The sequence below is a fragment of the Chiloscyllium plagiosum genome, chromosome 37, assembly GCF_004010195.1.
Source record: "Chiloscyllium plagiosum isolate BGI_BamShark_2017 chromosome 37, ASM401019v2, whole genome shotgun sequence".
Lineage (NCBI taxonomy): Eukaryota > Metazoa > Chordata > Chondrichthyes > Orectolobiformes > Hemiscylliidae > Chiloscyllium > Chiloscyllium plagiosum.
In genome coordinates, this window is record NC_057746.1 from 34,560,164 (window position 1) to 34,572,206 (window position 12,043).

The window sequence follows — 12,043 nt, forward strand, 5'->3', positions numbered from 1 at the left end:
CTTGTCCTCTCCTTTGTATGTTTTTTTCTTCCTTGGGATGATCTACTGCTGTCACTCCCCAGTTTAGCCCCATAAACCCCTGCCATTGCTGCTCCACTGTCTTGCCTGGTAGGGTCCCCGCTGATCAACTATGTCCAGCTCCTCACTCATGTCATAGAGATGTTCAGCATGGGAACAGACCCTTCGGTCCAACACATCCATGCTGACCAGATTCCCAACCCAATCTTGTCCCACCTGCCAGCACCCAGCCCATATCCCTCCAAACCCTTCCTAATTATATATATACACATCCAAATGCCTCTTAAATGTTGCAGTTGTACCAGCCTCCACCACTTCCTCTGGCAGCTCATTCCATACACATACCACCCCCGTGTGAAAAAGTTGCCCCTTCGATCTCTTTTATATATTTCCCCTCTCACCCTAAACCTATGCCCTCTAATTCTGGACTCCCTGACCCCAGGGAAAAGACTTTGCTTATTTACCCTATCCATGCCCCTCATAATTTTGTAAATCTCTATAAGGTCATCCCTCAGCCTCCGACACTCCAGAGAAAATAGCCCCAGACTGTTCAGCCTCTCCCTGTAGCTCAAATCCTCCAACCCTGGCAACATCCTTGTAAATATTTTCTGAACCCTTTCAAGTTTCACAACATCTTTTGGATAGGAAGGAGACTAGAATTGCTCATAATATTCCAACAATGACCCAACCAATGTCCTGTACAGCTGCAACATAACCTCCCAAATGCCATTACATCAGATTCCAGCTTCTCTTTCTTAAATTGCAGGGAGAGTTCCATCATATTATAGTCACTGTCCCCTCGGGTTCCTTCATTTTCAGCTCCCTAATGAAGTCATTACACAATACTAAATCCAGAATTGCCTGTTCTGCAGTGGGGTTTTTCACAAACTGCTCTAAAAGCAAATCTCACATTCTGCAAATTCCTTTTATTGAGATTAATGGTGGATTTTCCAGTCCACCTGCAGATTGAAGTCCTCCACTTTTATTGTAATAGTATGTTTTCTATCCCTTTTTTATTTCCTGATTTATTTTCTTTCGCACATCCTGACTGCTGCTAGGAGGCCTGTACACAACACCCATCGGAATCATTTCTCCTTTTTTGGTTCTTCAACTCTACTCCACAGATTCTGCAACTTCCAACTTTCTATCACTTCTTGGAATGGATTTAATTCTGTTTCTTACTAACAAGGCGACCTGGCCCTTTCTGCCCATCCACCTATTCTTCTTATAGGATGTGTATCCCATCGCATTATACCTGCATTATAACCCTTCTAACAGTTGTGCCCTTATTTGTTGTCTCTGAAGTTAGATTCCTAACCCTTTCCATATTCTTTGTCTAAGTACTTGTTCAGGAAACTTTAATAACCTCAGCCCTCCCCCTTAAACATTTCCCATAATTTTCCACTGAACCCACCCACAGCCTCACTATTTAATTTAAAGCTCTATCCTAAATGATGATTCTGGGCCAGAAGATTTTGGTCACTTGTATAGTTTGGAGAAGCTATGATTCTTAGTGAACAGAATTCTGAGAAGAGATTTCATAGAGCTATTCAAAATCAATTCAATGCAAGACAGAGAAAACAAAGTCATCTCTGAGTACTAATGCACAACTAAGTAAAGGCCATTCGTTATCAAGACCATTAAATAATGCAAATCAAACACCCAGCATTCTTTGAAAAAAGATTAAGTACAGACTTGAAAAATAGACAAGTTATTTTTCAACTATATCAAATTGAACTATACTGCAGCACTTGATGATGAAAAATTCTGGTTGCCATATTACCGATAAAGCAAATAGTCATTGGAGAGGGTGCAGAACTTGCAAGGATGGGAACAAAATGCTTTTGTATGTATACATGTAAGCAAATTGGTGACAAATTCGATTTTCTTTCTTCTCAAAAAAGGCAGCTGAGGAGTGGCCTTAAAAATTCTGAAAGGCAGATAAAAAGAGCATGTCTCCTCTCATGTGGTAGAGGTCAACTAGTATAAGATAGTCATCAAGATATACATTAGGGAATTCAGAAGAAACTTATTTATCTAGAGAATGGGAATAAGGTGGAGTTGTGGGCCTCAAGAAGCTGAGAAGATGGAAGGAGGTGTGACTGAAACATAAGTAGATATGACTGGGTTAAGTCAAACTTATAACTTTTTATTTAAAAAATGTTTATTACAACACCAAACCAGTCACTAACAAATGCAACCAAATAGTTCTACAAATACTTATTTTTACCCTCACTATATTTGATCGTATCTCTTTGATATTTCTTATCTTAAATGACATTATTTCCAAGAGTCAAGGGCACCAAATAAAGTTAATCTGTTTCTTATTGCCACACAAACATACCACCAGAGCTTTATCGTTGCCTTCTTGAAAGCAGAATGACCAATTGAAAAGTTTATTTCAGTGACAATCCCTTAATAACATCATTGGCAAGGGCAGAGGAGTCTTGGCCCTTTTCAGATAACAATTACAGAATCCAGCATTCGCTCATCATTCTATTTGCTCGATGTTTGAGGTGAGTAAACATATCTCAATCAAATTAAACATCCTGCGATATCTCGGTGAAGCCATGCACCAGAGTTTCCAGAGATTAACAAATTTTATGCAGGTTTAATTGATAGTAAAGCTTCCAGCAAACACTTGACTATCAAATTTACCACTTTGAAAGTGTGTAGGGTTTGGCCTGGGGCAGGTTTGGCATTTTTGAACTGAGTTAGAATCCATGAGATATGGTTCTATACATGATAGCTGGAGGCTGTATTCCATACATGACATGATTCTGTCCATATCAAAACATAATGGTGCCCCTTGTAAAAATAACTGTCCAGACTTCAGTAAGGCATTTGACCAGGTTCCCATGGGAGACTGATCAGCAAGGTTAGATCTCATGGAAGAAACAGCCATTTGGATACAGAACTGGCTCAAAGGTAGAAGACAGAGGGTGGTGGTGGAGGGTTGTTTTTCAGACTGGAGGCCTGTGACCAGTGGAGTGTCACAAGGACAGTGCTGGGTCCATTACTTTTTGTCATTTACAGAAAAGGATTTGGATGTGAACATAAGAGGTATAATTAGTAAGTTTGCTGACGACACCAAAATTGGAGATGTAGTGGACAGCGAAGAAGGTTACCTCAGATTACGACAGGATCTTGACCAGATGGGCCAATGGGCTGAGAAGTAGCAGATGGAGTTTAATTTAGATAAATGTGAGGTGCTGCATTTTGGGAAAGCAAATCTTAGCAGGACTTATACACTTAATGGTAGGGTCCTAGGGAGAGTTGCTGAACAAAGAAACCTTGAAGTGCAGGTTCATAGCTCCTTGAAAGTGGAGTCACAGATAGATAGGTAGATTATTGGTCAGAGTATTGAGTACAGGAGTTGGGAGGTCATGTTGTGGCTGTACAGGACATTGGTTAGGCCACTATTGGAATATTGAAAGCAGAATGACCAATTGAAAAGTTTATTTTTTACAAAAATACTTCAGTTTGTTTTCAGATTTCTTTATTATTTTGTTCTCCTTCCTACTGAAAAGATGTTGTGAAACTTGAAAGGGTTCAGAAAAGATTTACAAGGATGTTGCCAGGGTTGGAGGATTTGAGCTTTGTGGAGAGGTTGAATATGCTAGGGCTGTTTTCCCTGGAGCATCGGAGGCTGAGGGGTGACCTTATAGAGGTTTATAAAATCATGAGAGGCACAGGATAAATAGACAAAGTCTTTTCCCTGGGGTGAGGAGTCCAGAACTAGAGGGCATAGTTTTAGGGTGAGAGTGGAAGGATATAAAAGAGACCCAAGAGGCAATGTTTTCACACAGAGGGTGGTACGTGTATGGAATGAGCTGCCAGTGGATGTGATGGAGGCTGGTACAATTGCAACATTTAAGAGGCATTTGGATGGGTATATGAATAGGAAGGGTTTGGAGGGATGTGGGCCGGGTGCTGGCAGGTGGGACTAGATTGGGTTGGGATATCTGGTTGGCATGGACGGGTTGGATGGAAAGGTCTGCTTCCATGCTGTACATCTCTATGACTCTATAATTATCAAAACTGCAATTTCAAAATGCGTACATTTGAACTGAACAACTGATCATCCATGGGATAATTTTAAGATGACATGTCTGGTGTAACCTTTTGGAAACAGTGAATTTAAAAATGACTTTTTAGAAAATTGGCAAAGAGGCCTGAAATGTTTTTAATGTCCGAGAACAAAACTATGTGAAAGGACAATTAAACTAAGTTTGATCGATCCTTCCAAAAAGATGATTGGTTATCGACTTGAAAAGTAGACAAAAAAAACCTGTGACTGAAGAAAAGGGCTGTCTGTAGGCCTAATTGGACACTTCCTTTGGAAGGCCCGGTAGTGGCGTCTTTCCATATTTTATCATTCTACACAAGAACAATAGTTGCTGTGAAGAAAAATTCAAAGGTAAAATTGCACACGTTTTCAGAATTTATTTTTAAAAGCAGACATTTGAAGCATCTACTCGTTTCAATCTTGACATCTGTAATACAATAGAAACTGTTAAGGCAAATGACACCATGGATTTAGAGGAGATGAATCAGGGTGTATATAGAAAATGCTCGGAGGCGGCAACGGTGCAGAGCTGAGCTATCTCGGTATTGCGCTGAACGTTTTACAATTTGTGATTAAGGATTTGACTTATAAATTCATGTAATTTTCCAAAGTGTCTCAGTCATCTTGCTGTAAAGCGGTACAAGTTGATCGAACATTTTGATCTTAGCCCTCCGTTGGTGGTAGTGTGCGGCTCTTAAAAGAGCCTTTTATGTCCGTTTTGTTGCAAGTGAGATACCATTCGTTTTCACTAGGGTAGCCGATCTAAGCGGAACTGGTGTATTTGGTGACCGCTTTTGTGCCTTCAGACACAGCGTGCTTGGCTAGCTCGCCCGGTAACATAAGGCGGACGGCGCTTTGAATTTCTCTGGCCGATATGGTCTGGCGCTTGTTGTAGTGAATCAGGTGCGAAGCCTCGGAGGCGATGCGCTCAAAGATGTCGATGACGAACGAGTTCATGACATTCATGGCCTTAGACGAAATTCTTGTAGAAGGATGGACCTGGGTCAGCACCCTGTACACATAGGTCGAATAGGTCTGTTTGCGAGTCTTCTTTCGCTTCTTGGGCGGCTTCTTGCTGACTTTGTTAAGCGACTGCTTCGATGCCTTTCGGGACGCAGCGCTCTTTGCTGCAGCCGCCGACTCAGGCATGACTTCCAATCACAACAAATTTAGCATAACTGACGCTGTCCGCCTGCCACATTTATATAGGAGCCTTATGCTAATGAGGAATCTGAGAGAGACGTTTTTCTATTGGTCAATTGCTCCCTTCCAAATATTCACCGTTCTGATGATTTTCGCTCGCTCGGTGGTCTGGGCCAATCAGAAATGGCGCATGACGGAACGTTTGACGTTAACGATTCAAAATCGCGCCAACCGAGGCTTCGCTCTCATCCATCTTCTGATGGCGCTCTTGACGGGACACAGTGGGAGAGCAGATCTCGGCAGCCGAATCTCGCCATTGTCCTTGGGGTGAATTTCGGCTAACTTTAATTGAGGGAACATAATGCTTGACGCATCTTCCGCTGAAGTCTACGCTCAGCGATGTTGTAAATATTGGACATGATTTGGAGATGCCGGTGTTGGACTAAGTTTTAAAAGAAACACACACACAATGCCAGGTTATAGTCCAACAGGATTATTTGGAAGTACAAGCTTTCGGAGCGCTTCTCTGTCCACAGGTAACTATCTATTCACTTGACGAAGGAGCAGCGCTCCGGAATAATAAATAAACCTGTCGTTACTACAAACTGGTATTGTGTAAATATTAGGGAAACTCAAGTAGGTCTAGTAACATTCAACATTTTGTCCAGACGTTTTCCTGAGTTTCACACTTTTTTTTCCTAATTTCAAATTAGATGCTTTTGTACACTTCCTGTGCAGCAGTAACCTTGTATATCTCACAGTGGAGTCCTTGACTCTGATCCAGCTCATTTAGAGCTAGCTCTCACAGTGAAGTAGGATGTCTGACGCTCCTGTTTAATTTTTTTCTTTTTTTATTACCCCCACACTACCGCCTAACTGCGGTAGTGCTTATTTTACCCAAGCACCCATGTTGTGTGTGTACAGGTGTGTGACACATTGAAAGACACTAAGTGCGCGAATCTTTATTCAATTTCCACCACCAGGAACAAAAGAAACATCCAAGTGTTCATCAAAACCACAGCTAGACCTTTATTACTTTCATCTCGGTTTTAGTCTTATTGAAATCAAGATGCTGGTGCAAGGAAGGATACTGCCAGCTTTGTCTATCACTAATCCTCATTTTTATTGCCTCGTAGCTGACGCACCGATGGGAGGAACTCATTCACTGGATTAGAAGAAAGTACAAGTCCCACGGCAAAGTTAAGGAACAGCAGTTTTATTTTATGGCCGTTTAGTTTTAACACGACAAAAAAGTTTTCTAGGTAAATGTTTAGTAAATTCCGCCGCCACGCACTAACAACAACACTTTTTTTTTAAAATAACTAGATCCAATTAAGGTCCGTTAGCTTCTTTTGTGGAAATGTTTTAAGAGGTTCTGAGAAGAGCCTTTCGCCGTCCGTCCTTGGGCCACTGGCTCTGCCTTCTCTGCTTCCGTCCGGCGGACCTGCTTGTGGCTGGCCGGCGAGCGGCGTTTTTCTTCGACTTGGTCGTCAGCCTTCTAAGAGTTTTCGACGCCTTGGGGTTACGGCGCAACATTTTGGCCGACGCCGTAACTCTTTTCGGAGATCGCCTCCTGACTCCGGACTTTTTCCGGGCTGAACTCTCCTCCACCTCCCGCTCCTTAACCATTTGGAGGGAGCCGGGGGCCCCGGCATGCGCTGACGGGTTTTTACTGGGCGGCGACCTCACGGTGGACTGGCTGGACCGGGGGCCGCACCCCTCCACGTCGTAGTTGGCAGCCGAGATGGTCTTCCTCATCATAGTAGCCAAAGTCGCGGGACCCTGGCGGTCTTTGGTAACAGCCACCGCCTCCAGGATGCGCTCAGCCACCGTGGCAATGGTGGCCGCTTTCTGCGGACGGTAAGCGCTTTTCCGCTTGGTGGCCACGGCGGGGTGAGGAGGCGGCGCCATGTCGGTGGTCGCGGAAAGGGGCACGCCAACCGGGGTAGCAGTCATTGTCGGTGACGAGTGATTCACCTGCACAGGGGCAACAGCTTCAGCCATAAGCGACACCAATTGCAGCTGCGGCACCAGCGTCGCAACAATGAGCCGGAGCGGCGCTAGCGGCCATTTTATGTAGGCGAAAAGCGGACGCCGTAGAGCCATTCCTCGCGCAGCCGCAGTTGCCGCTGTCCTTTTCACACGCCCACTCCTTGCCCCGCCCCTCAGACAAAGGCGCCCCTTGTCCTTCGAGTGAAGCGCCCATTCTCCCGGGAAGCTGCGAGCTCACTCCAATTCTGCACCTCTCCCCGTTCCCGATGTAGCTTCCAAAATCACCTCACGCCGTATTGATACCATCGTGACAATCAGAGGTTTCGACCGCATGATTTGCTTTCAGCCACTCTTCAACATTCTTTGCTGATTATTAAACAGGATTTTTGTGTCCTAAGATTTTCTACTTGATTAAGTTAAATAGATCCGAAGATTAAACTTTGCACTTGAGTTTTTTGTAGGGTTGAACTACTTGAAATATCTAACGACTGGGGATTTGAATAGCTTGAAATTCACTTTTCAACGTACGTCATCCAGTTAAGATCAGTCAATATAGCACTTTTTTAAACAACAGGTTGAAACAAAGAACTGCGGGTGCCGAAGACCTGAAACAAGAAAGACATTGCTGGAGAAACTCAGCGGGTCTGGCAACAGCTTGGAGAAAACGCAGAGTTAACACTTCGAATCCGTGACCCTTCTCCAGGACTGATAGTAGCTAGGTTTGGAGAAAGTGAGGACTGCAGATGCTGGAGATCAGAGCTGAAAAATGTGTTGCTGGAAAAGCGCAGCAGGTCAGACAGCATCAAAGGAGCAGGATTCCTGAAGAAGGGCTTATGCCCGAAACGTAGATTCTCCTGCTCCTTGGATGCTGCCTGACCTGCTGCGCTTTTCCAGCAACACATTTTTCAGCAGTAGCTAGGTGTGATAGTGTATATGATAATAGCAGTGGTAGGGGGTAGGAGTGAAAGGACGAGGTGAGAACATCTGTTTCTAAGTTGAGACATCACAGTTGTTTGCAGTCAACTCTGCACACAGTCAGTGGTTTTGAACAAATGTTAATAGCGCTTTATCCAGTTTCCAAACCTGATGTTTTTTTTATTCCATAAATAAATATGAAATGGAATTCTTGTATCTCTTGATATTTCACTTGACTTTTGACTACACTGGGAAATGTTCAGAAGTTGCTTTTTGCTTGTAAAGCCCAGGGTGTCAGTTCGGATTTGAGTCAGCTTGTAAGGACATCATACTGACATTCTTCTTGTAAGAGTGAACTAATGCTGCTCTGTCAAATGTGTTGGCATCTAACTTTCAGATTAATCCATAAACAGAGTCCCCTTCTACCCTCTTTGGTTGTAGGCAGGCCATCCCAAACCACTATTTCTAAAATAGTGGAATCCTTTGCAGATCAATTATCCCTCTACTCGCATCATTGAAATAGATTATCTGGACATGCATTACTTTGCTGTTGGTAGAGCTTTCTTGGAAGGGTGAATGAATTTGGATGCCAGGTTTTTCTACATTTAAAAAAAATATTGATGTCATGGTTCTTTGGGCATCTTGCAATATGAAAATTGTGCTTGTTGATATATGTCATTGTCTTTTTATAAAGCATAATGATGCCTTAGCACCATTACATGTGTTTGCAAAATAATACAATTTGAAGAGTTCAAAGTTTGTGCGAAGATTTGTAGCTCGGGTGCTCGTTGTTGTGGTTCTGTTCGCCGAGCTGGAAGTTTTTGTTGCAAACGTTTCGTCCCCTGGCTAGGCGACATCATCAGTGCTTGGGAGCCTCCTGCGAAGCGCTTCTTTGATGTTTCCTCCGGTGTTTATAGTGGTCTGTCCCTGCCGCTTCCGGTTGTCAGTTTCAGCTGTCCGCTGTAGTGGTTGGTATATTGGGTCCAGGTCGATGTGTTTGTTGATGGAGTTTGTGGATGAATGCCATGCCTCTAGGAATTCCCTGGCTGTTCTCTGGCTGTTCTCTGTCTGGCTTGCCCTATGATAGTAGTGTTGTCCCAGTCGAATTCATGTTGCTTGTTGTCTGCGTGTGTGGCTACTAAGGATAGCTGGTCGTGTCGTTTCATGGCTAGTTGATGTTCATGTATGCGGATTGTTAGCTGTCTTCCTAACATAGCTGACATAGAATTATGCATAGATTAATTTACTTGCTGTAATAATTTTAAACAGATGATTTTGGGATTGGAGTTTGAATAATGACAAATACTTCATTTGTCATCAGCCATTGTGATGCTTTTGATTGCTTGTTTCCAGGAGGAGGAGTATTTCCATAATTTCTGATTACATTTGGAGATGGGTGTGTGCAGGGATAATTTAACTGGGCTGAAACCCATGGGGTAGACTGAAATACTGACTTTTGAAATTTGGATCTAACACATGGGATTTCCTGGTAATCAGTTCACATTCTGTTTGTAGTGCAGAGTTTTCAGTGCTAACATAGGCAATGGCGTGGTATTATGGCTGGACTATTAATTCGAGACTCAGCTAATGTTCTGGGGGCATCCAGATTTGAAATTCACCACTGCAGGAATTTGAACTCAACAAAAATATCTGGATTTAAGACTCGAATGCTGACCGTGAATACATTGTCAATTGTTGGAAAAACCCTTTCTTGATTATATGTTTTATTGAGGAATGTGTCTTGATTAAACTTAAAAATATGAGCCTGAAGTAGTGTTTTGTAGTGGAAAAAGACAGTGCTACTTTCTGGGTCTGTAGATTGGAAGAAGCAAAACTGGCCCTTAGTAGTGGGAGTTTAGGTAGAGTTTACAGGTTACTGGGGATGATATGGGCGGCACGGTGGCACAGTGGTTAGCACTGCTGCCTCACAGTGCCAGAGATCCGGATTCAATTCCCACCTCAGGCAACTGCCTGTGTGGAGTTTGCACATTCTCCCCGTGTCTGCGTGGGTTTCCTCCCACAATCCAAAAATGTGCAGGTTAGGTGAATTGGCCATGGTAAATTGCCCGCAATGTTAAGTGAAGAGGTAAATGTAAGGGAATGGGTCTGGGTGTGTTGCGCTTCTGCAGGTCGGGGTGGACTTGTTGGGCTGAAGGGCCTGATTCCACACTGTAAGTAATCTTATAAAAAAATCTGCAATAAATGCCATTAGTTGCAAATTTTGCCAATCCTATCACAATGAGTGGAATGGTTGGATGAGGAATTTACAAGAACAAGGGGGTGTGATGGTTGGCAGTTACAGGAAGGGAGAAAAGTCACAGATACAGTCACATAGATGGTTTACCGCCAGGAAAGGTAAGAGAGGTAGGCAGGTGGTGCAGGAGTCTTCTTGTGGCTATCCCCATTTCAAACAAGTATGCTGTTTTGGCAAATGTAGGGGGTATGAATTCTCAAGGGAATATAGCATGAACAGCCAAGGTTTCTGGTATTGAAATTGGCTCTAATGCAATTAAGGGTATGTCGGGTTCCAAGAGCTGGATTGTGTTAGGGGACTCTCTAGTCCGAGGTTCAGACAGATGTTTCTGTGGCCAGCAGCGAAAAATCAGAATGGTGTGTTGCTGGTGCCAGGATCAAGGGTGTCTCAGAGAGGGTGCAGGATGTTCTCAAGGGGGAAAGGGGCTAGCAAGAGGTCATTGTACATATTGGAACCAACAACATAGGAAAGGAAAAGGTTGAGATTCTGAATGGAGAATATAGAGAGTTAGGCAGAAGTTTAAAAAGGAGGGCTTTGACAGTAGTATTATCTGGATTACTCCCAGTCCTGTGTGCGAGTGAGGGCAGGAATAGAAGGATAGAGCAGATGAATGCATGGCTGAAGAGCTGGTGTATGGGAGAAGGATTCACATTTTTGGATCGTTGGAAGCTGTTCTGGGGTAGGAGTGTACAAGAAGGACGGATTGCACTTAAATTGGAAGGGGACTAATATACTGGCAGGGAGATTTGCTGGAGCTGCTTGGGAGGATTTAAACTAATAAGGTGGGGGAATGGAACCCAGGGAGATAGTGAGGAAAGAGATCGATCTGAGATGGGTACAGCTGAGAACAGAAGCGAGTCAAACAGTCAGGGCAGACAGGGACAAAGCAGAGAATAAGGTTGGACTGATAAGTTAAACTGCCTTTATTTCAATGCAAGGGGCCTAACCGGGGAAGGCAAATGAACTCAGGGCATGATTTGGAACATGGGACTGGGATATCATAGCAATTACAGAAACATGGCTCAGGGATGGGCAGGACTGGCAGCTTAATGTTCCAGGATACAGGAAGAATAGAAAGGAAGGCAAGAAAGAGAGGAGGGGGAGTGGTGTTTTTGATAAGGGATAGCATTACAGCTGTGCTGAGGGAGGATATTCCTAGAAATACATCCAGGGAAGTTATTTGGGTGGAACTGAGAAATAAGAAAGGGATGATCACCTTATTGGGATTGTATTAAAGACCCCCTAATAGTCAGAGGGAAATTGAGAAACAAATTTGTAAGGAGATCTCAGTTATCTGTAAGAATAACAAGGTGGTTGTGGTAGAGGATTTTAACTTTCCAAACATAGACTGGGACTGCCATAGGTTAAGGGTATGGATGGAGAGGAATTTCTTAAGTGTGCACGAGACAATTTTCTGATTCAGTTTGTGGATGTACCTACTAGAGAAGGTGCAAAACCTGACCTACTCTTGGGAAATAAGACCATAAGACATAGGAGCGGAAATAAGGCCATTCGGCCCATTGAGTCCACTCCACCATTCAATCATGGCTGATGGGCATTTCAACTCCATTTACCCACATTCTCCCCGTAGTCCTTAATTCCTTGTGACATCAAGAATTTATCAATCTCTGCCTTGAAGACATTTAGCGTCC

General features: G+C 43.5%; 1 protein-coding gene across 1 annotated transcript; it reads right to left on the bottom strand.

Moving 5' to 3' along the window:
- Positions 1-4,303: 4,303 nt before the first annotated feature.
- LOC122541186 (histone H2B type 1-L-like) lies at positions 4,304-5,243 on the bottom strand. Its single transcript, XM_043677812.1, has one exon. The coding sequence runs from the start codon at positions 5,234-5,236 to the stop codon at positions 4,850-4,852; it is 387 nt and encodes a 128-aa protein (XP_043533747.1). The 5' UTR covers positions 5,237-5,243; the 3' UTR covers positions 4,304-4,849.
- Between the last annotated feature and the right edge of the window lie 6,800 nt (positions 5,244-12,043).